The 23,381-nt window shown below is 54.2% G+C and overlaps 1 protein-coding gene across 1 annotated transcript; it reads right to left on the bottom strand.

The window, feature by feature from the left end:
• Positions 1 to 11,238: 11,238 nt before the first annotated feature.
• HBEGF (heparin binding EGF like growth factor) lies at positions 11,239 to 22,610 on the bottom strand. Its single transcript, XM_062189024.1, has 6 exons — positions 22,323 to 22,610; positions 21,937 to 22,110; positions 19,108 to 19,285; positions 14,104 to 14,259; positions 13,261 to 13,351; positions 11,239 to 12,627 (listed from the first exon to the last, which is right to left on the bottom strand). Exons 1-5 carry the CDS (start codon positions 22,366 to 22,368, stop codon positions 13,279 to 13,281), a joined length of 627 nt encoding a protein of 208 aa, XP_062045008.1. The 5' UTR covers positions 22,369 to 22,610; the 3' UTR covers positions 11,239 to 12,627; positions 13,261 to 13,278.
• Positions 22,611 to 23,381: the final 771 nt, after the last annotated feature.

Raw genomic sequence — 23,381 nt, 5'->3', positions numbered from 1 at the left:
CCAGAACCACACCCTTCCTGTTGCCCAGCACCGGTTACCTACATGTTCCCCAGAAGGACCTTCACACCTCCAGCCATTTTTCTGTCAATTCCTTCTAGACTTCCTGCCATATGCGAGGCATTGTTCTAAGTGCTGGGGGTGGGAAGGATAAGACACAGAGTCAACGATGAAACTTACATCCCAGGCGGAGAGCAGATCATAAGTCAGTTGAGAAGCCTCCGCCTTGTTTGTTGCTGCATTTCCAGAATCTGCTATTGCACCCGGCACACAGCAGGCACTCATTAAATGCTTGTGGAGGAGAAAGAAAGTGAAGAGGCGGTGAATAGCAGGGAAGAGGCAGGGGTGGCTGGGCCAGAGCCCATGTGATGACTACTGTGGAGCCCCTCTGCCCTGATGGTCTCCTCAACTTGCAGGAGAGACTAAAATGGCCTGGCCTCCCCTGCCGGTTTCTGAGAAGAAAGGGGAAAAAGGGAGGTGAGGAAAGAAGGTCAGGAAATGGCTGTCTCGGCACTTCTGCCTGCCCCTTGCGCAGGCATCTAAAAATGGGGACAAGCGAACGGGTGCAAGTTCCAGCCTTGCCAAGTGATTTTTTATGCACTGCTGTGCCTTCCTGTGCCAGAATCTGGCTAGCTCGTTCCCAGATCCTTTTCTTCTTCTTCGTGGACACCCAGCAAGGCTACACTTTCCCACTTCTCTGGGAGTTCGGTGTAACCACATCATGCGACTTTGAGTGGAATGGAAGCGACAGAATTTCCCATCAGCCCGAGCTGCCGAGTTCTCTCCCCTTCACAGTGAACTTGGAAACCACGTATCAGAGATGGCAGAGGCACAACATGAAAGGACCTGGGTCCCTGAACAGTGCCTTGGAGAAGAGCCCCGCAGTTTAATAACTAACTGGACACCCATCTTGGACTTCACCTGGGTGAGAAATAAGCAACTCCGATATGCTGGGGATTTTCAGTTAGAGCAGCTAGTGAAGTCTTTTTTTTTTTTTTTAAAGATTTATTTATATATTTGAAAGGCAGAGTTAGAGAGAGGCAGAGAGAGAGAGAGAGAGGTCTTCCATCTGCTGGTTCACTCCCCAGATGGCTGTAATGGCCAGAGCTGTGCCGATGCAAAGCCAGGATGCAGGAGCCTCTCCTGGTCTCCCACGAGGGTGCAGGGGCCCAAGGACCTGGGCCATCTTCTACTGCTTTCCCAGGCCAAAGCAGAGAGCTGGATCAGAAGTGGAGCAGCAGGGACATGAACCGGCGACCATATGGGATGCCAGCACTGCAGGCAGCAGCTTTACTGCTATGTCACAGCACCAGCCCCACCAGCGTAGTCTTGACCATTCACTTCCTTACTGTCTCCAGCCCAAGGACATCTTATCAGCCCAGAGCCTTCCCCAGGGCCACAGACACAGCCCTCACAAGTGCATGCTGGACACCGTCTACTGATGTGCTGGATGCCACTTCAGAATGAACGGCCTTGCTACTCTCACCCCTAGCAGCTATTCCTTCTCCAGGGTGGCCCACCTCAGTGGGATGGCCATGCTTTCTACTTATGCATGCAAGCCTAAAACTCAGCCCTTCCCGCTCTCTTCCCCCTGTGCTCATCCCTCCCAAACCTCCCACACTTATTCCTGCACTTTTCCCCATCGCTCTGACCATTCCTCCAATCCGTTCTCCAGCCACAGTCATCTACCGAAAAATAGGCCCGATCCGCCACTCCCTACCCACCTACCTTTGAACACCCTAGCTCGCTCCACATCACCCTGGGGACCCAGTCCATGCTCCTTGGCACCACCCTGAAAGCCCTTCATCATCTGGCCAGGCCTCCCTCTGCAGCCGCTTCTGCCAACCCTGACCCAGTGGTCTACCCAGCAGGCACATCAAAGTCATTTCAGTTCCTCATTGACATCATTCTCCCTCTCCACTCCAGCTGGTTCTGCTGCCCAGAGGACTCTTCTTTTCCTCTCTCTTCACCTGGACCATAGCTCTGCCATTCTCAGGCCTCAGCTCAAATTTCAGTTCCTCTGAGAAGCGGGGCCCCTCACCCATCACCCAGAATAGCTCCCTGCTTATTGTGACCTTGTGTTGAGCCGCCTACCTTGCCTGTTAGAGCATAGGTTCTCGGAGAGCAGGACCTGGTCCTGTTCACCGGGTGTTCCCAGCCTCTAGCACAGAGAGGAAATCACTAGATGTCCATTAAATGACTACATGGGGGCACTGAGCTAGTTCGGCTGCCAGTTAGGAGTCACAGCATGGCCTCTCTCAGGCTTAGTGGTGTTCTTGGATGCCAGCAAACGGTTAATCCTCAGAGTTTCTCCGCATCTGAGTCAGGGCAGGGCCATTTGCTTCCACTTCATGAGGAGCAGGTGATGTGCCACAGGGAGGCAGAGAGGTGAGCCAGTCGCCGGGCTCCGACTGTGGCCACGCAGCCTCCCCAGCCCCCTCCTACTTTTCTTGTTTCTGAGCACCAGGCGGAAACCTAACGTCATGACACATTGGGGGATTTCTTTCTTCCCCTGCATTTTTCTGATGTGACTCCAGCCTGGGGGGTTGGGGGAGCACAGGCTCGGGAGGAGGGAGGCGGGTGGTGGGGAGTTAGCGGCCACATTCCTGGGCAGCCTCCGTTTGCATAGCTCAGAGAAGGAAGAAAGAAGTGAGCAAGCTTTGGCAGACGCCCTGGGCATTCAGCTCCCGTTCCAGCAGCTGCAGAGGCCTGGCTGAACACAGGCTGTGCCAAGGCTGGGGAGGCAGGCCCTCTCCTTAGGCCCAGGCTGCCAAGATGAGATGGAGGGGGTCAGGACCTCTGCCTAACATGGGGGTTCACAGAAAGAGTCCCCTTTTTTCTGCCCAGCCTGGCAGCCTGTTGGCCGTGAGTCATTATGGGTATGTATGGGGGTCAGGGGGTGAGGGCAACAGTGGCAAGGGCCCCGGGCAGATCCTGCCAGATTGGGGGCCTAATGTGGGCATCAGATATCCAGGGGCTATCTCAATCTCTGCTTCACCCTGCAGATATTGGAAGGGGCAGCCCCTGGGTAGTTGTCCCCACCCAGCTGCCAGGGCCACTGCCATCACATTCCAGGGCAGGCTGAGAGCCACAGAGCGTGGCTTGGGAAGGAGCGTGAGGCCCTGCTCACCATGGAAACCAGGCTTCCTAGGGAAAGGTCACATATTTGATGCGGCTGTCATCCGGGCACCTTAAAGGCGGCACTGTTCCTGCCTTCCCAAGGACACTGCCAGCACAGAAGTGCTCAGACAATGGGGAGGCAGCTGACCTGTTTGCCTGGCTTTAGGAGGGCCCCTGTCAGTTACCCCTTCTCACTAAAACCCGGGGATATACCTACTTACATAGCCTGATCCCAGCTTGGGTCCGCGGGGGCAGCCCTTCAAGCCAAGCCTTGAGTCTGGCAAGGACATGACATTTCACAAATCTAGGGGGGTGGGGGGAAGCTACAAACAAGATCCAGGGGGTAAAAACCGACAGGAAGTTACAAGTCAGAGCTTGTTAATAAAGGTAATAGTGATTATGCATTGAGTACCTGCTCTCGTCAGGCTCTGTGATAAATGATTTACCTACACTGGAATCCCCACAAAAACCCAACAACAAAAACCTGAGGCTTGGAGGGTTGTTAAATAACTTGCCCAAGGTTATCACACAACCAGCAAATGGCACGATCGGGATTTGAAGCCAGATTTCTCTGGTCCAGAGGCTGAACTCTTTTTTTTTTTTTTTTTTTTTTGACAGGCAGAGTGGACAGTGTGAGAGAGAGATAGAGAGAAAGGTCTTCCTTTTTGCCATTGGTTCACCCTCCAATGGCCGCCGCGGTAGGCGCGCTGCAGCCAGCACACCGCGCCGATCCGATGGCAGGAGCCAGGTGCTTATCCTGGTCTCCCATGGGGTGCAGGGCCCAAGGACTTGGGCCATTCTCCACTGCACTCCCTGGCCACAGCAGAGAGCTGGCCTGGAAGAAGGGCAACCGGGACAGAATCCGGTGCCCCAACCAGGACTAGAACCCGGTGTGCCGGGGCCGCAAGGTGGAGGATTAGCCTATTGAGCCGCGGCGCCAGCAGAGGCTGAACTCTTAATCTTTATTCTATTTTCACACATTCATTTCTTGCTGCATTAATTTATTTATTCAATCATCTGTTCACGCACTGAGGCATTAATCATTTAGTGAGAGTTTCTCGTGTGCTACACACAGACTGGACCGAGTGCAGGAACACAGAGCTGCAAGGACATACCCCCGACCTCCGAGAGTTCACAGTGGCAGAAGCAGCTGAGCAGAAAGAGGCAAAGCTCAGGATGATGAAAGCCATGGGAGAGGAGCACAGAAGCTGCAGGGGGAGGAGGACCAACTTTCCCTGCATGGTCCAAGGCCCGGTGCAGTGGGAGCACAGGGGAGTGACTAAGACAGCCGGAACTAAGGATGGGCGGCAGACTTTCTCCAGAAGGTGTCCCAGCACACACCTGGGAAAGGATGTGTGACTACAGGGTTGAGCTTGGGTCAGACTTCTCGGGCCCAGAGTCCCAGGACCTTGAGCCGCATCTACTGGGCAGGAGAGAACAATTCTCCCCAGGAGAGAACCTGAACAGGCCTCCCTTAACCAGGCACAGTGTTTCCCAGGGCTCCAAGCCCACACAGTATTGCCAGCGAAAGAGAAGTCAGGCCATCCTAGGGAGCCAAGTGCACGGATGAGAGCCTGGTTTCCACAGCTACCCTTAACCTAGACGCCAGAGGCCCGAAGCAAGAGAGGGTAGCTTATTCCTTCTTTTGCACACACTATGAAGCCTGCCCACTATCAAAAGCTGGAGTACAGTAGGAAGAAAACTTGCCCCTCATTCTAGGGAAACCAGCTCAGTGACTTGTCTTCTAGGTTGGGCACGGAAGTAAGGGTTGGGGAAAAGGGTGACTTAATTCCTCCCGTCTGTCTGGTTCCTACACCCACATCATATGCCTTTGGGAAGCCTCCCACACAAATTATGATCCACTAGCTACAGCACTCTGGTCCTGAAAGGAGCCCTTTTCCTTAGATGCCCTACTAGTTAGTAATAGCCAGGATGCTGGGAGGGAAGAAGAGGGCGAGGGAGGAAGGGGTATTCTCTGCAGAGCGAGAGGGCAGCTGGCTTCCTTCGCTGCTGTGTGGGTGGCAGTGAGCTAAGCGGTCCCTGTTCTCTTCTCCATCAATCAAGGGGGCAATCAAGAAAACAAATCTGCAATTTAAGAAGTTCAAAAAGGAAAACCAAGCCACAACAACCTCCAAATTACATTAATCTGATGGCAACTCCACTCTCCAGAAACCAGTCCCGGGAAGAGGCAGTGCTAGCTTCCTCGTGCATTCTGCAATGAGGTTGGCCTCCACAAAGCTACATTGCTCAGCGCCTTGGGCCTCGGAGGCCTGGCCTAGCCTGGGTGCCTCTCCCCAGCCAGCAGGAAAGCACAGAGCCTTGTCCTCTCCTGTCTGGAGAATGGTGGCCAGGAAAGGAGTTCATGGTCGTTGATGAGCCAGGACCCTCCTGGGCAAGGCTGGCATCAAGCAGAATGGCATAGGCTGACGGCATTCTCCTGCCAAGTTGCTGTCCTCTGCTAAGCTCCAGGGCCCTCGCTCACCAACACTACGGATAGTAACACTACCTCCCTCCCTCCCTGAAGAAGATCCCGTAAAAGGGAAACACAGTTTAGAGCTGTGGAGCAGCAGGCAAGGGCCAGTGTCCCTATTCTTTCCTGCGTTAAGGGAAAATCTACCGCCCTTGCCTCTTTTCTCCTCTGTGCCTGCCCCTTCCTCCCCTGTCCTCTCTGTAGTGCCCTCCCCCACGGCACACAGATTCAACAGAACCCCCGAGGAGGACCTGGCATCCACGGCCCCTGTGAACTTGTTCCTTCCCCCATTGCTTTGCATTTTGATGACCAGAGCCATTGTTTACCCAACACCTCAGACTGAGATCTGGAAGCCGTCCTTGATTCCTGGCTTTCCCAGGACACCCACATGCAACCCTCCAGCGCGTCTTACAGGTGACTCCTCCAAAACCCGCCCTGAATATGACCGGCCCTTGCCGCCTCCTCTGCTGCCACCCTGGTCCCAGCCACCACCGCTTCTCCTCTAGACAACTACAGTCTCCTAGCTGCTGCTCTTCTTCCACTTTGCCCCTGAGAACCCTGCCTCTGCCCGGCAGAGTCTCATTTCTGACACATAAATCAGACCACGCCACTCCCCCGTGCCAAATACTCCATGGGCTCCTGAGTACTCCACAGCCCACCGGGCTCCCTGGGACCTGGCCCCTGCCTCCCTCCTCGGCCTCCAAGGACTGTGCTGCAGCAGCAGGGGCCCCTTTCTGAGCCTGAGCTGATTTTTGCCTCAGGACCTTGGCATGCCTGATCCCTTCTTGTCTCAGATCAGATGTGACCTCCTCCGAGAGAACTCCCTCCAGCCACCTGTGCCAGTGAACTCTGTTTGCATCCACCCTTCAGCACTTCACTGTGATGCGATGTCGTGCAAGGGGGAGCGTTACTTTTTTGTGAAATTATGTCCCATTTCTTCCTTCCTTTCTTTTTTTATAAAGATCCATTTATTTATTTGAAAGTCAGCATTACAAAGAGAGAGAGGGAGAGACAGAGAGAGAGAACTTTCCAACTGCTGGTTTATTCCTCAAATGGCTGCAATGGCCGAGGTTGGCCTAGGCCAAAGCCAAGAGGCAGGGGTTTCATCAAGGTCTCCTGCATGGGTGCAGGGGCCCAAGCACTTGGGCCATCTTCTGCTGCCCTCCCAGGCACACTAGCAGGGAGCTGGATTGGAAGTGGAGCACCTGGGGCTGGAACCAGCACCCACATGGAATGCGAGAGCTGCAGATGGGCGTCTCTACCCACTATGCCACAGCACCGCCCCATCCCCCTTTCTTTCTTTCACCTTGGATGGTTGGTCCAAGTGTCAGTGCTGTCCACTGAGAGGCGACTGGCCCTCCAGCAACAAGAATAGCACTTGGTGCTTTGTAAGTGCCCAGTCAATTGTTTCAAATGAATAAAGGAAATGTCATTGCTCCAGAATTACTTCTCCTTTTCTCTCTGCACCCTCACTCAGTCCATACGCCCTCTGTCAGTGTGGATCTCATTTGAAGGTGATAGGGAGGCCTCCACAAATATTTGCTAAATGAATGACACTACAGTGGATTACACCACCAAAGAATGCCAGCCTCTTCAGGCATAGCTATTCCCAGGAGTATTAGCATTCTCCAACAGGAAGCTTGAATTTCAGGCATTGTTGACAAAGGCAAGAATCTCAGGCCAGCAGAGCTGAAGTGATATATTTGGACAGAGTTGCTGCCCCACGGCTTCTTAAGCCCACAGCCACTTACTCAGAGCCTTCAGTGATCCTACGAAGCCAAAGCTGACATTAAAATGTGAAGTGCTGATTGAAAAGCCAAATTTGTTTCTAAGGAAAGAAGTGCCGACTGAGAATCAGTGGCCTGGGTTTCAATCCTACATGTGCTGCTAATTTAATTTTCGCAGCTCTTCAAGGTACATATTTTTAGTATCTCTACTTTACAGACAGGGAGATAGTGGTTCAGAGAGGTTCTGTTCCACACATAAAGGTGATTCCCTAACAAACAGTGGCACCTGCACTCAGACCAGAGTTGGGATCAGCTGTTCCCTCCACTGCGCCCCATCAGGCGTCTCGGCCACTTTCTGTGAATCTGTGAACTGTGGGCAGGGGAAGAAACTTTTGAGCTCCAAGGAGTTGCTCTGTCAGATCCTTTTCATGTGATTTCTTCACGTATGGTTTCTGGATATCGGAAGAAGAGAAAAGTCAGACACAGAGATTCTATGTGGGGGTGTAGCTCAGTGGTTAGCATGCAGGCTTGGAAGCTAGGTTGTCCCGAGCTCATTTAACAGCTCTGCGCCTCCATGGGAGCCCCTCCCTTCCAGGCTGGGGTGAGAGTGCCTGGAGAGTGTGCAGCCCAGTGTCCCTTAGTGAGCACTCTCTGAAGGCGAAATGCTTATTCCCCTAACCATGATTCCTATGAAAGGAAATGTCCTAAAGGAGGCTGGAAGGGAAGACCACAGACCGCAGAGCTCTGCAGCCAGATCTCAGGGGCCAGATCTCTCCTGACAGCCAGTGATGTGAAGCGGATGCAGCTTCGGAAGCCCCCAGGGCCACTGTCTCACCCAAGAAGACGAAGTCCCCAGAGGGCCTATGACGCCGCCTGGGAGGGCAGCTCCCGGCAGTACCACGGGTGGGAGGAGGGGTAGCTGCAAAGCAGGAAGCCCTGAGCCTGCAGGAAGCACTGGCTGGAGAAACAAAATCTGTGCGGAAAAGCCTAGCCCGGGGCAGAGGCTCGAGACTGGAGCCTGGAAGCAGGAAAGGGGGTCCCTGGGAGACATCAAAGAACTCACCACTCCAGTTATTTCTCACATCCTTACTAGGTCTCTGACTGCTAGAACCTGTCTGTAAATGTTAAATACACGGAGGCCAGCGCCGTGGCTCAACAGGCTAATCCTCTGCCTAGCGGCGCTGGCACACCGGGTTCTAGTCCCGGTCAGGGCACCAGGTTCTGTCCCGGTTGCCCCTCTTCCAGGCCAGTTCTCTGCTGTGGCCCGGGAGTGCAGTGGAGGATGGCCCAAGTCCTTGGGCCCTGCACCCGCATGGGAGACCAGGAGAAGCACCTGGCTCCTGGCTTCAGATCAGTGCGGTGCACCGTCCGCAGCGGCCATTGGGGGGTGAACCAACGGCAAAAGAAGACCTTTCTCTCTGTCTCTCTCTCTCTCTCACTGTCCACTCTGCCTGTCAAAAATAAAAATAAATAAATAGAAATGTCTTTTACTATAAAAAAAAAAAGTTAAATACATGGAATCACCAAGAATGTACTCTTGTGTCTGGCTCTGTTCACTCAACCACGTTGTGAGACTCACCCTAACTGCTATTCAGTGTTTCATGCTGTAGGTATTCTATAACTTAGTTATTCATTTCATTATCAAATGCTGATGAGTATGGGGCAATTTCCAGATATTAGTTGTCAGTAAAGCTAAGTTCATTCTTGCATGTGGCTTTCAGTGAACATTTGTATTCACCGTGTACATACCTAGGAGTGGAATTGCTGGCTGTGCATATGTTTATTTTTGGTAGTAATTGCAGCCCAGAGTTTTAAAGGCATATTCAAAGTATATCCAAGACCTCTGTATGGGCTCCTGGAGAAACTTTAGAGTATGACAACTCTCCAAGGTGAGAGGACAAGGAGGGGGAACTTCAGTGACGCTTGCCTGCTAATGGTCCTCTCTGCCTCCCATCCACCTAGAACACCATGTCACATGATATGGCCCAAATTCCACTGTCATGCTGTCATTCCCTTCCACCCTCCCCAAAGGAGGCCCATTTTGTTAAACCCAACCACACTCTCAGGGCAACACTGGATTGCTTGTCTGTCTACTTGGTGGTCTTAGACTGGATTTGTTTCTGAAATTCATTCATCCAACTAAATATTGAGTGCTGGGGCTGGCGCTGTGGCACAGCAGGTTAAAGCCCTGGCATCCCATATGGGCACGGGTTCGAGACCCGGATGATCCACTTCTGATCCAGCTCTCTGCTATGGCCTGAGAAAGCAGTAGGAGATGGCCCAAATCCTTGGGCCCCTGCACCCACGTGGGAGACCCTGGTTTCAGATCAGCCCTTCTTGGACCATTGAGGTCACTTGGGGAGGAACCAGTGGATGGAAACCTCTCTCTATGGTTCTACTTAACTTTGTCTTTCAGATAAATAAAACACTAAAAAAAATTGAGTGCCTACAACTTACTTGTCTTGTTTCAGAATCTGGTATGGGAGCAATGTTGCTAACATTCTAATAGGAGGAAACACACAACAAACAGGAATGTGTTAGAGCTACTAAGGGTTATGGAGGTACATAAAGCAATGGAAGGGGAATGAGAGCGGGGTGGGGGAGGTGTGTGCTATCCTCTAACAGGGTTATCTGGGAAGGCCTGCAGAGTAGATGAGAACAAAGTTACCTTTTGAAATGATCACTCCGGCTATTACCTGAGAAATAGGCTCCACTGAAGTAAGGTGGGACTAGAGACTGGAGGCCATTGCAAGAGTCCCGGCATGAGAGGATGCTGCACTGCACTGGCTGATGGCACTGGCAGTGATTCATGGTTGCACACCGCATACCTTCAAAAGGTGGGGCTAACAAGATTTGCTGATGGATCGGCTGTGGAGCAAGAGAGCCAAAAACCTCTTGTTCTTGCCAGGAGCAATATGTGAATGCTTGCACGGACGGCACGTGTCTAGGTCCCGAGTTCAGGTTTGGCCACTTAAATAGGTCGATGCCTTTCCTGGTTGCAGCTAGTCAGACTTCCTATGTGAAAAATCTACCCTTTCTTGTCTCACAGGTGATATGATGCAAGTATGAGACAGACAACCAGGCCGGCACCGTGGCTCACTAGGCTAATCCTCCGCCTGCAGCGCTGGCACCCCCGGGTTCTAGTCCCGGTCAGGGCACCGGATTCTGTCCCGGTTGCTCCTCTTCCAGTCCAGCTCTCTGCTGTGGCCCGGGAAGGCAGTGGAGGATAACCCAAGTGCTTGGGCCCTGCACCTGGATGGGAGACCAGGAGGAAGCACCTGGCTCCTGGCTTCGGGTTGGCAGAGCGCACTGGCTGTAGCAGCCATTTAGGGGGTGAACCAACGGAAGGAAGACCTTTCTGTCTCTCTCTCACTGTAACTCCGTCAAAAAAAAAAAAAAAAAAAAGCCAACCAATCCCAGTCCTGGCACTTACAGTATAACCTCAGGCAAGTTAAATAACCTGAGTCTGGAAAAATGAGACAGTAAGAGTCCCTCCATCACAGAACTGTTGGGAATACTGAGATAGTATACGGGGGCTGGCAGCCCTGGCATTCCATATGGACAACGGTTTGAGTCCCAGCTGCTCCACTTCCAATCCAGTTCCCTGCTAATGCATCTGGGAAAGCAGCGGAGGATGGCGCAAGTCCTTGGGCCCTTGCACCCACATGAGGGACCCGGAAGACGTTCCTGGCTCCTGACTGGCTCAGCTGCAGCCATTGCAGCCATTTGGGGAGTGAACCAGACCTCGCTTTCTCTCTCTTTCTCTCTCTGTAACTCTTTCAAATAAATAAAATAAAAATCTTTGGAAAAAAAAAAAAAGTATACACCCATCTAGATTCAAGCCCAAAACTCAGAGCCTAACACCAGAGCAGGGCTTAGAAAATAACCTATGTTAAATCAGTTTCCCATTAAAACAAACAGAGGCCATGGAGTAAGGGTTATCTTTATTTGGATTGCAAAGTATAAATACGAACCATGTTTGGAAATACAGGTTGTAACAGTTCAGAAATGGCACCAGAAACTTCCAGAAGGGACCATGACAGCATATCTTTGTAGTTTTGGTGAGCTAGGTGGGGTGACACAAAAGCCCTCCCCACCTCCAACCTTCTCTGTAGCAAGTGGCAGGTAATCCATGACCGAGAACAGTCAACTGCAACGTTCCCTGTTCCTCCTCGCCTGTTGCTGCTGCCTGACCCCTGCATGGAGTAGCACCAGAAGAATGGCAAGAGTTGAGAGAAATGTCTTGACACAGGGTCGGGCCAGTTCCCACTCTGTGGGGTGGGAGCCGTGGGGTGAAGGAAAGCTGTAGGCATGGAAGCCCAACCTCTTGTGAGATTTGGCCGGGAGAGGACACAGGGAAACACCGCTATCTGTTATGCTTTGACATCAGCACCTTGGGCTTTCAAAACACAAACGGTAGACAAAGTCGCCTAGGCAAGGCTGCAGTCCGACTCACAGAGCGGCTCTGGCCAAATTAACCCCTACATCCTGACTGTACGCAACGCCCCTGTGGCTCGCCGACCCTGGACGATCTTCCAAAAAGTGCACAGATGCGGAGTTACTACAGATGGGTCACAGAGCAGTTTCAGGACAGGGGGTGTGTGTGGCGCTGAGCTGATGGTGAGGACGCGAGGTGGAGGGCCAGGACATTGCCAAAGTAACAGTCTAGGCACTTGAAATATTATTGTTAGATCGTTAAAAACTAAATAAATTAACATACATAGAATAAAATAAATATATAATTTAAGAGGCATTTTACAAACAAACAAATAAAAATAGTTGTTATTTTTTTCATCTGGGTGTAAGTCCCAAAACTCAGAGTTCTTGGGCTTGTGGTTTTCACAGTTAGCTCATCAATTCCAGCGCTGAAGGATCCCAACGACCAGTCCCCTCGTAGCTACTTGAGTATGTGCTTTCCCAGTCTTTGCTGCTTCTCTTCCAGTCCACACATCTCTCCTTCTTCCTCTCCTTTTTATTTTTTTTTCAAAGATCCTGGAGCATATGGAATTTAACTGGCATTTTAATCCAGAACATGAGTGTCCAAACAAAGATATGAGGGGATACAGGGCTTGGTGGAAGGGAATCAGAAAGGCATGTAGGTCCCTTGCTTTTGCTTTCTTCTGATTCAGATCCCACTGGTTACGTTCTGTTTGGCACATGAAGGTTCTGGTCTTTTGGCAAAGCAATGATGGGAGGCCCAATCGAGACAGCAAGCGGGGACAAAAGAGTCCTCCCGGCGAGATGTGAAGGCCTTTCCCTCTGCAGAGTCCGCGACTGACCCATGCTTCTCAGACGTAGCCATCCCCGCGATTCCTAAAGCACCAGAGGAAGGAGTTAACGCTGGGCAGGGTGAGTCTCAGGGGAGGTGGGAGGAGCATCTGGGAAGGCGTGGGAGGGGGCACGAGTGGGAGGGGCTTCCCTCTCAGGTATCTTTCTGGGAAACATCTAGCAACTTCCATCCTAAGTGGAGATGAAGCACCAACAATCTTTCCTTTTCTAAAAATGTTCATTCATTTATTTATTTACTTGAGAGACCATGAGAAAGCAGACAGAGCTCTCTTCTGCTGGTCTACCTCCCAAATGTCCACAATGGCCTGGGCTGTGCCAGGCTGAAGCTGGGATCTCAGACCAGGTCTGCCAGGTGAATGGTAGGGACTCAACTATTCCAGCCACCATCACCCACTGCCTCCCAGGGTGTGCATTAGCAGGAAACCGGGATCAGGAATGGAGCCCGGACTTGAACTCAGGCTGCTCTGAGCAGCATCTTAACCACTGTTCCACATTCCTGCCCCACAACAGTCTTTGGGAAAACCACGCTGCGGTGGGACCCTCCTCCAAGGCAATCTGCTCCCCTGACTCCTACGTCAAGAGAACTCAGCACTCGCTGGGAACGACCCCGGAAAGGCAGTGCCAGCGCCAGGGAGAAGGCGGGCGGCTGTTCGTTACCTTGAGCACAGGTCTTCCTCAGTGGGAATTCGTCATGCCCAGCTTCACCTTCTCTTCATTCTCCACATCGTAACCTCCTCTCCTATGGTACCTGCGGAAGACATGTTTTGTGAGCAAGTCCTGCCTGCCGTGCAAGGAGGCAGACGCCAGAGCTGGTCCTTCCAAACTAGTTCCCCCCACTACTCGGAAAACCCCAGGGCACATGGCAGCCCATGCACCTGTGGCCAAAGGCCCTGCGGCCCTGAGGGATGCCTGCCTCTCACAGCAGGCTACAACATACAAGGAGCTCCCATCTTATCTGTTTGCTGCTCACAACATCTTTATGAGCTAGGCGCACAGAGATTACCATCACCAAAAGATGACACTCCTCAGAGAGCCAGGGCCTCACAAGCAATAAACTACACTGCTTGGAAACAGGCAGACGGGACTCGATGGGGCTCCTCCAACCGAGAATACCCCTGCATCGGGGGTCCTGCTGTCTCAGAACTGGAAGGACATACCAACAGCTCCACCCGAGCCCTGACTACCAAAACACACACCAGTGCTTTCCAAGAACAGAGCCAAGATAAAGACGTGTGTGAAGAGGTGGCCTCATGGCTGGCCAGCTGGGCCACTCAGGGAGGGAAACAGAGGCCTTTGGGGAGCAGAACCTGCTGTGGCCTGGCAAGCTTCACCCTGAGCTCCGGACACTGGCTTCACGGCAGGCCAGAAAAACCAGACTTTCGGAGAACTTGAACCCAGGAGTTAGTCCAGGATTTAGGGAGAGGGGAGAGGGGAGAGGAGAAAGAGGAGGAGGGATGGAAGTGATGCACACAAACAGCCCGCGGCAGCCCCGGCACTCACCTGAACATGAGAAGCCCCACGATGACGAGCAGACAGACGGATGACAGCACCACGGCCACCACAGCCAGGATAGTTGTGTGGTCATAGGTGTACAGGCGATTTTCCACCGGGAGGCTCAGCCCATGGCACCTCTCTCCGTGGTAACCCGGGTGGCAGCTAGATCAAGACAGAACAAGGAGGAGGTGGGGTTAGCCATGGCCCACCCACATAAGCCACAGCAGCCTTGGGCCTGTCCCTCTCCGACCAGCCCCCCCCCCCCCCCCCCCCCCCCCGCTCTAGCCTTCTCCTTCCAAAGGAGACTGGAGTCCCCGCCCTGAACGCGCGGTGGCTCTCCTCCCTCGTCTCCGGCCCTGCTTCTGCGGCCCAGGAGTCCTGCTCCAGGCAGGGAAAAAGCGAGGGAGGCGGAGAAGGTCTCAGCTAGATGTGTTCCACGTGTGCCTGATTCCTTACACGTGGGCCGTGGTGTTCTGTTGCAATGCCGTGGGCTGAGTTGAGGGGATTCTGTGCTGCTCTCGGCAGTGAGGCCCCTCAACATTCTGACCAGAAATAAACCCAGCCGTGCCCACCAGGGCTCCTCGCATTCAGTCCCTCCCCGCCGCTGCTCAGCCTATTAATAGGCTCTGTTCCTTTGCCAGGAGTTTTTCTCAAGTTTCCTTCATTTAACTCCCAGCTCCCCCCAGGGGTCAGTGCTCAACCTACGGGGTTCTCCTTGGCCCCTGGCCTCTGAACAGCGGTCTACCAAGCCCCCTTCAGCACTGAACACAGCAAGCAAACCCAGATCACACGTCTTCCTGCCCAGCTGCCCTGCCAGAGCTTAGAGCAATGTCAGAAACCAGCCCTTGGCTCTTCTCACTGGAGGAATAAACCACATGGCAACTGCCTCCGCAAACACAAAGCACTTCCTTGGAGCTCTTCGGGTATTCACCTCCCTTCCTTGCCTGAGCGCCCCAGATCCCCTGTTGGAGGTAGGAGCCCCGTTTTACAGAAAGGGGGAGTTTTCTGAAGGTCACACAGCAGAGCAGAAACGTGCTCGTGAACTGGGATTTGGAGCTTAGTGTGCTGCCCGCGTCGGGACTTCGGGGCACCAGTTGCTGAGGGAAACACTGAGAACTATCGGGAGCTGCGCCTTCTCTGGGAAGCAGGCTGTGCGCTGGGTGCTCCAAGGGAGGACTCCCTTCTTCCTGCTGAAAGGACACCAAGGATGCTCCAAGGAGCGGACCCAGGCGGGCAGAAAGGTCAGGTAAGGCGCCCCTGCCCCAGCAACCCCTGGATGCTTTGAGGAACCTCACTGCAGGACAAGTGAAGCTCAGGTGCGCGGTTCCTTGCCCTGCCTCTCCCTGCAGCTGTGCCACCAGCCCAGGTGCATGCAAACTGACCCTCATCCTGCCAGCACGCAGAGGGGGCAGAAGCGCCCCTGGGAAGTGACCTGTACACAGCAGTTTATAGTTAACAAGCACGGGCCTTAAGCACTAGCTCAGCTGACCCTCCTAACAATCTGGTAGGCAGGTACCGCCTCGTTCTACAGACTGCAAGGCTAAGATGAAGGGTCACAGAAGTTAAATAATCTACCCAATGTTTCACAATTAGGAAGCAGCAGGGCCAAGACTAAAAACCTGTCCTGGCAGATTCCAAATTCATGGTTGTTCCCACTCCAAACAGTGCAGGGGGCGCTAAGGAAATCAAATCTGGTCTGACCTTGCTCTCTGACTGTAGCATCATTATTATTTATTTACAACCTAAATGACAAGTAATAACAAACAGCACACAGCAAAGGCTTGCCAGGAGCCAAGAATTCCCTGTGAACTGCCTCCCAAGGATAATTTCATTCAGTCTCGAAACCGTCTCTGTGAAGGTCAAGTTACTACCCCCATTTTAGAGACAAAGACACTGAGGCTTAGCTTCTGTTCAGTAACTTGCCCAAAGTTACAAAGCTGGCGCCCCACAGTCTGGATGACTTCAGAGACTGCTGTCCCAGGGGAGGGAAGCTGAAGTCCAGGCTGTTTTTCTTGTCCAGTCCATCACCCAAACCCCACAGGTAGTTACTCAGATGATAGAAATAAAGCTTGGCCTCACAGGCCCACAATTCAGTTACATAACCACTCCACCCCCACCCTGAGTCAAAAGGATAATAATGTAAACATCCTAATATTACCCCTCCCCCTCCCTTCGCTGACTTCTCCTGGCTCCCCCCTCCCTCCCGAAAGAGAGGGGGATGGGTACATTCCAAGCATCCCGGGGTGGGGTCAAGATCCTGTGCCTTCCCCAGAGCTAGCCTCCCATCAAAATAGGACACATTCCTCCTGCCCTTGTCTGTGACCCATTTCAGGATGTGAATTACAACAGAAACAAGGACCCGTTAGGTTCCAGAGACTTCTTCCAAACTCCACCCCTCCCCTAGGTGGTGGAGGGGGCACCACTTGATGGGGGAGACTCAGAGAACTTGACTTCCAGGCTGGTTCTGCTGCTATTTCCAGCCAGGTGACCTTGGGCCAGTCACTTTATCTTTCTCGACTTTGGTGTCTGCGTGTAAAACACAGACAAGAAATGCCTACCTGGCTAGAGGACTGTGAGAAGATCAAACAAGATAATGTACCTGAAAGCAATTAAGAAAAGGCGCAGTCCTGACATGTGAGCTGTTACACCACTGGAGTGCCGAAGGCACTGCCCATATCCTGAGAAACGGGCCACTGATGTCAGTGGCGCCAAAGAGAAGCGGGCTTCCTTTGTGGTCTCTGGGCAGTGGAGCCCCAGGCCCATCTCTCCTCCAGCCCTGAGTCCTTCTCAGGCCCACTGTCCCCAGGTTTCCTCCGGCCACCGGAAGCTCAGCAGCCAATTTCTGGGTCAGCAGCCCCGGGAAACTACTCTTTGAGGGCAACTTTTGGCTGGTGACACAAAAGGGTTTTCCTGTTCTTGGTAGCTGCTAGGAAAGGCAGCCAGCTAGCCTCAGGCTCACCGCGGCAGCCTGGACACACCCTGGCTGGTGGTTCCCGGGTCGGGAGGCAAGGAGGAGCCACAAAGGGACCCAGATGTAGTGTACAGATGTCACAGTGTCCCCAGCGAGGAGCTCCGAATCTTCCTGCTGCTTCTGCCCTGGAGACAGGAGGCAGGCAGAGCACGCAGAGAATCCACGCCTGGAAAATCTGCCTTGGAAGCTGACACAAAGTCTTCAAGTGCAACTGCTATGCTGTCAGGCTAGGAAAAGCCTCAGAGCCCTCTAGGACAACAAGCTGCCCTCTATAAAATTCTGCTCAAACTCTGCTAGGGAAGAAGCATGAAAGCCAACAGCCAGTGCAACCTGGGGACGTGGAGAGCATGCTGGACTGGGAATCAGGCACCTGGGATCCTGTCCTGTTTCCACTCATTTATTTAGTAACTGACCTCAGGCAAATGACTTCCTCCTTCCTGGCTGCAGTTTCGTCATTTTTCAAGTAGAGAAAGCCAGTCCTTCCTAACTAGCAGAGGGATCCCAAAAATCCCAGCAGCCATTATCACCCCAATCTCTCAAATCCTCTCTGGCACCAAAAAGGTGCCCAACACACCTGCTGGGCTCAATGCACAGTTAATGTAAACAATGAAGCTCTCAGAGCAGAGAAGGCATCATGCCTTCTGTCATCACTACCCTTAGGGCACCCTTATCGGGTTCTCTGAGCACGGGTGGTCAGTAGAGCCCAGCTCGGCAGGACAGCGGCCTCCCAAGGCTTCTCAGCAGCACAGTGGAAGCCCCATATCCACCCACCAGAATGCCCTGGACCAACTTGGCCCAGACAGGCTCCTGGCCTCAATCCATCTTGACTAGGCTCAGAGTCACTCTCTCCACCCTGTGCTAATGATGCCATTTTACAAATTTAAGACAACGTTTCCTGCCCTGTCCCAAGAGTTTGGGACGGATAACATGGGGTCTCTCCAGGTCACTTTTAACCCCCTCCAATCCCAAGCTCCAGGTAAGGATGTTACAGAAAAGGACACACAAATGACTGGATGTGGTGGGAAGGGGCAGCTCTGCTACGGGTGATCAGATGGGGCCAGGGAGCTTACAAAAGCCAGGGGATCTGCACCACAAGAACACCAGGCAGCCAGCCTTTTTGGCAGGTTGGGAGGCAGTGTGGTCCTGGCTAAAGGCTCCCAGGTCACAAGGCCCCCAGAGCCTGCCCTGCTCCAGGGAAGGGAGTGGATGTTTGCAGCCTGATGCGGGGTGTTGGCCTCAGGCACAGAGGCGACATTATGCCTGCCAGTGCTGTCATCCCTGAGGGGTTGCCAAGGCAGCCGTTTGCTGGGTTCAGCTTAGAAGGGAGGCGAAGGAACCCACGGCCCCTCTGCCCACACGCCTGCCCAGGGAAGGAGTTCTGCTGCTGACCAACGGCTGACGCCTGCTGGGTTAGAGTCCATTTCCTATTAATGTTGCACAAAGGAAATGTTCACCCACCCTCTTGGCCGAAGGCCAACACCCTCTGTGCCGCCCCCCCTTCTGGCCCTTGGTAAGGAAGAAGGGAGGAGGAACTTCAACTGCCCCATGATAGTTCCTCTCTGTATGGTCACGCCAGCCTGTAGAGTTTATCCACATCTGCTCACACACACAGTGCACGTCCAACCGCATCGCACACCTGCCACCTGCCTGCAGGAGCCGTGCTCCACGTGGGATGCCCACTCTGCCGTGTTTCCTACTGGCCTCTCCTCCCAGAGGAGGGCATGAGGCAGGGATAAAGGACCTGCCTTCAGGTGCCAGCTCTCCCTAGCCACACACTCATTTCTGGGCAAGCAGGAAGTGTCCCCAAGGATTAAAGAGAGCGTCACAAACCCACACCACAGGAAATTGCATCCTCTTCGGTAGTGGGGAGGGGGCCCTTCCGCTGACTAAAAATATTTTCCCTCCTCCCAACTTCCGCTCCGAGGTTAAGAAGAAACTGGGTGAGATTGTGAATTCAAGGAACAGTGACAACGAGGAACAGGCACGTGGCTGACCTAGAGGGTGCTGATGAGCGTCAGCCCTGGGCAGGGGACACTTACATGCAGGACGGGGCTCGGAGCTCCTTCAGATATTTGCATTCTCCGTGGATGCAGAAGTCCTTGTATTTCCGAAGACATGGGTCTCTCTTCTTCCCTAACCCCTTGCCTTTCTTCTTTCTTTTCCCACGTTCCTCCTTGCTCGGTGTGGCCAGAGCTTGTGGCTTGGAGGAGAAAGCAGCTGCAAGGAAAAGGCAGCCTGTTAAGCCTTTGCCTCTTCGGGGGCAAGATCAGGACAGTATCGTGCGAGGCGGGAGTGCACGCCTGCTGATGGTACCTAACGTCGGAGGCCGCGGAGGCTCCCTTTGTTCGGTGCCTCCCAAGGACTAAAGACAGACTGGGCAGAAGCCCCAGACACAGGGAACCCTGGAGGAAGCAGAGGCTAGAGTGGGTCCCAGGGAAGCATTTCACAAACTGAGCTCAAGAACCTCATGTGGACACTGTGGAGCAACAGTAGCTCACCCCCACCCACTGCCTTCCACTCCCAACTCTGGCTGCCCTGTGCCCACTTCATTCTGTGTTGGCCTTAAGTCAGCTTGTTTCCTAATGCAGCACTCAGCGACCCACTTGCAGGAAGACAGTGTCACAGATACAGACTGCATCTGGGGAAGATACTTGGAGGTTTTGGGGTGAGAGACTGCTAAAGTAAGAACAGCGTCCATGTCTTCATGGGCACACGTCCTCTGGGGCTCCGTCAGCACCAGGATGCCATGAGCCCAGGGTACAGCCTGGCCTGGCGACAGCGAGCAGGCCATCCTGGACAGGACCTTGCTGTAAGCAGAATATTAACCCTGCTCTGTGCCCTTTACAGCTCACCTACCTTCTCAAAGATCCATTTACATCTAGCCCCAAATGTCCTACTTAGAATCCTCTGGGAAGGGGGACACAATGTGTATAAGGGGTCAGAGATGGAAAATAAGGAACTAGAAAGAACTAGAATGATGATGACTGCTCCACCCCGACCCCCACCCCGATTTTTCCAGGCTTCAATGAGAAATACAACCTCACCCAGACATCCAGCTGGAACTGGACATGGGCCACTCCCAGGGATAAAACACCAGCCCTGCCTACCCACTCCCAGCAGGGAAACTGTGCCCACATTCATGGTTACAGCCATGCATCTAGCAGAAGAGTACGCATGATAGTTAGACTGGAGCTCTAGCATCCTCGAGCTGGAAGGGACTTTGAAGAATATCACGGCCTTCTGCTTTCAGATGAAAATGCTGAGGTCCCAAAAGGTTGAATGACTTGCCCAAGGTCACGCAGGACTAGGGTTGAACTGTTGTTTCTGGACTTCATGTCCGGTGTTCTTTCCCAGTAGGCTGAGTTGCCTGCCACGCTCCCATCAGTCTAGAGCATCTTAGATGCTGAGCCAGGAGTGAATGGGCTCTGAAGTCAGCAGACATGTGCTACGGTTTCAGCCATACAACCCTGGGCAAGTGGCTTGATGTGTCTGTGACTTGGGGTTCTTGGTCAAACATTGCAGAAGGTTGCAACGAGTGTTAAGTCAACCAAGCTAACACCTCGTGCCTAGAACACGACACATTTGTTAAATGGTAGCAGCTACTTATTTTGGCCTGGCTCTTCAGATCTGAAAAACTGTCCCTTCCCAGCAAAACCGAGAGAAGGCAGAGGAGCAGGTGCAGGTGCTACACAGTCCCTAGTTTGCTCTAACCCACCCCTGGATCCCTTCAGAGCTCAGATGATGAGGCAGGTAGTGAGAGAATCACAGTGAGCAGGGCTTGCAGGGAAGCAAGGACAGAGGGCCAAGCCGATCAGAAAGGGGAGATAGAATGGCAGGGTGACAGCCAGGCTTCTCCTGGGGAGAGAGAGCAGTGAGTCAGGTCAGCAGAGGTATGAGGAGCAGCCGTGTGGGTGGGAGGTGAGTCACAGCCCAGCCCTGCCCAGCCTAGAAGAAGAGGGCCAGGAGAATCCAGAGCCATGGGTGACCCCAGAGGGCCAGTGTGAGAGTGGGAGCCCAGGCCCAGCTTGGGGGCACACTCCGATTTCCACAAGGCATAAAGGGCGTGCAGAGGAAGCTCCGGGTGAGGACAGAGACCGGCAGCTGAGGAGCAAGCAAGGCTGGAACAGGTGGGACGCTTTCCAACCAAATATGGTTATTCCGGGGCTGCAGGCCCGGCCCTGCTCCGCCCTGCGGAATCACTGCAGGTGGCTGGCCAGGGAAGCTGGCAGGCTCTGTACTCTGCTCTGGGCCTGTGCCCAGTCACAGTCACATAGGCTGGGTGCAGGATCCCCACGTGGCCCTTCTGTAGGGACTCACAGCAGTCAGAAGTTTCCAGTCTTCGGGTAGCCCTCACAGACACCCAGCAACTCAACAGCTCCCTAGGGACCCCCGTGCTCATCATCCATGGCTTCCCACAGAGGTGCTGGCCTCACCTACAAGGGCCAAGAGCTCCTCATCGCCTTCTGTGTTCCCAGCTTGGATGGAGGACCTACCTAGGTAGAGGGGACCCACACTGCACATTGCCCCTGTGCCTGGGCACCTTCAGGGGTGTAATCTTAAAGTGGCATTGGGACTCACACCCATTTCACACAGGAACCCTACGGACAGCAGCTCAGCCATTCCTGGTTCCCACCATCCAATTTCCCTCAGAGCACAAGTTGCCTGTTTCAGTTTGTCCCAAAGTAGGGAGCCACCTAGCAGGTGAGACCCAAGGACAAGACAGAGTGAGACCTGAACCCCAGGATACTCCCAGTCCTCCCATCAGGCTGATCAGCTTTTCCTCGGGGTCCTCCTTGCATACCCTCGACCCACAGAGGGAATCTCGGATCAGCCCAAGCCGGTCAGAGGATAGCGGCCTCCACACCTACCTCTGTACAGATCTGCCTCTTCCAAGTCCGGTACTTCCGGGCCGAAGCCACCTCCTGGGGTTAGCAGCTGGTCCTGGTCGGTAGCTCCAGTGGGAGGGTCTGGGTTGCTGGTTCCAGTCGTCAACCCTCTCCGAAGCCGTTCCAAGCTGTCACCAGTCACCAACGCGGAGAGTACTGCAAGCAAGGGGCGAGGCTGCAGATCCCTACCCCAGACTCAGGGCCACCACGCACCGACGCCCACGCCCGCTCGCTCGCCCGCCCGCCAGGGCGCACGGGCCCCACCAAGTGGCCCGCGCCGGGGGCGCTGCAGCGACCTTCCCCCGTGCACCCAGCACAGCGCCCCCCTCCCCCACCCCGACCTCCGGGGGCGTCAGCAGCCGTCTCACCTGCAGCCAGAAAGAGCTTCAGCACCATCGACGGCAGCAGCTTCATGGTCGCGGACCGAGTGGAGGCGGCGAGGCAGCAGTCACTTTGAAGGCGGCGGCCAAGGGGGCCGGCAGGGGAGCCAGGCGAAGGGGCGCAGGAGATTCGCGGGGCACAGTCTGCCGCCCACCTCTGGGTGCACACCCGGCTGGGGACCCGCGCGCAGCTACCGGCCGCTGTGCGTCTGTCCGCTCGCTCCGTCCGTACGCCCGAGCCGCTGCACCTGGGTCAGGCCGAGCACCCGCGTGCGGCGCGCAGCTCCCTCGGCAGACTGAGCGCTCCCGGCGCGCGGCCGGGAATAAGGCTCCGGGAGGCGCCCAAGCTCCGCCCCGCCCGGCGCCGCCCCCTCCCCCTCCCTCGCCGGGAAGCGCGCCCGGCTCGCGGCGCCGGCAGCGCAGCCCCCGACCCTGCGGGCGCGGCGGAGGCAGGGAGCGAAGGAGGAGGAGGCGGCGGCGGCGGCGGCGCTCACATTTTTGGGGACCAGGCCAGGGCCGGCGCGGCCTGACTGTGAGTAGGGCTGTTGGCCGGCAGGTGGCGGGAATCAATACCTACCTCTCCCCAAAAGCCTGTCGCTCTGCAGCCTTGTGACTGCTGAGCTGAGCTGTTGTTCCGGGTCTGCTCCCTTGGGCGGTCCTTACTCTCTACCAGGGGTCTCTACACGTGTCACCTTCCGAGATTCAGAAGCCCATTTTTGGGTCTACTAACACAGCAGATAGTAAATAATTATCTGCTTATCATTTAAACATTAGTTGCCTGAACGCCAGCAGGTGTCAAGCTGGGGGGAGCCACAAAGTTGCAGGTGCTTGGTGTCAATCCAGCAAAACCCAAGGAGGTGTGAAGATTCTCTCGGAGCTGGAGTGGCTTCCCCTCACCTGTTCCCTAGGTCACAGCAGCAGGCTCAGGAAAGCCAGCTTCAAACTTTTTCTCGCGATTTCCCCATACTTCTGCATCCCCACCCCCACCCACTCCTTTGAAAGTTCCCCTGGGACCGGGGCCTGGCTAACCTAGACTGCTGTGTTCAA

The sequence above is a fragment of the Lepus europaeus genome, chromosome 4 (genome assembly GCF_033115175.1).
Source record: "Lepus europaeus isolate LE1 chromosome 4, mLepTim1.pri, whole genome shotgun sequence".
Classification (NCBI taxonomy): Eukaryota; Metazoa; Chordata; class Mammalia; order Lagomorpha; family Leporidae; genus Lepus; species Lepus europaeus.
Note: the sequence above shows the minus strand (reverse complement) of the source record. Positions and strands in the feature narration are given on the sequence as shown.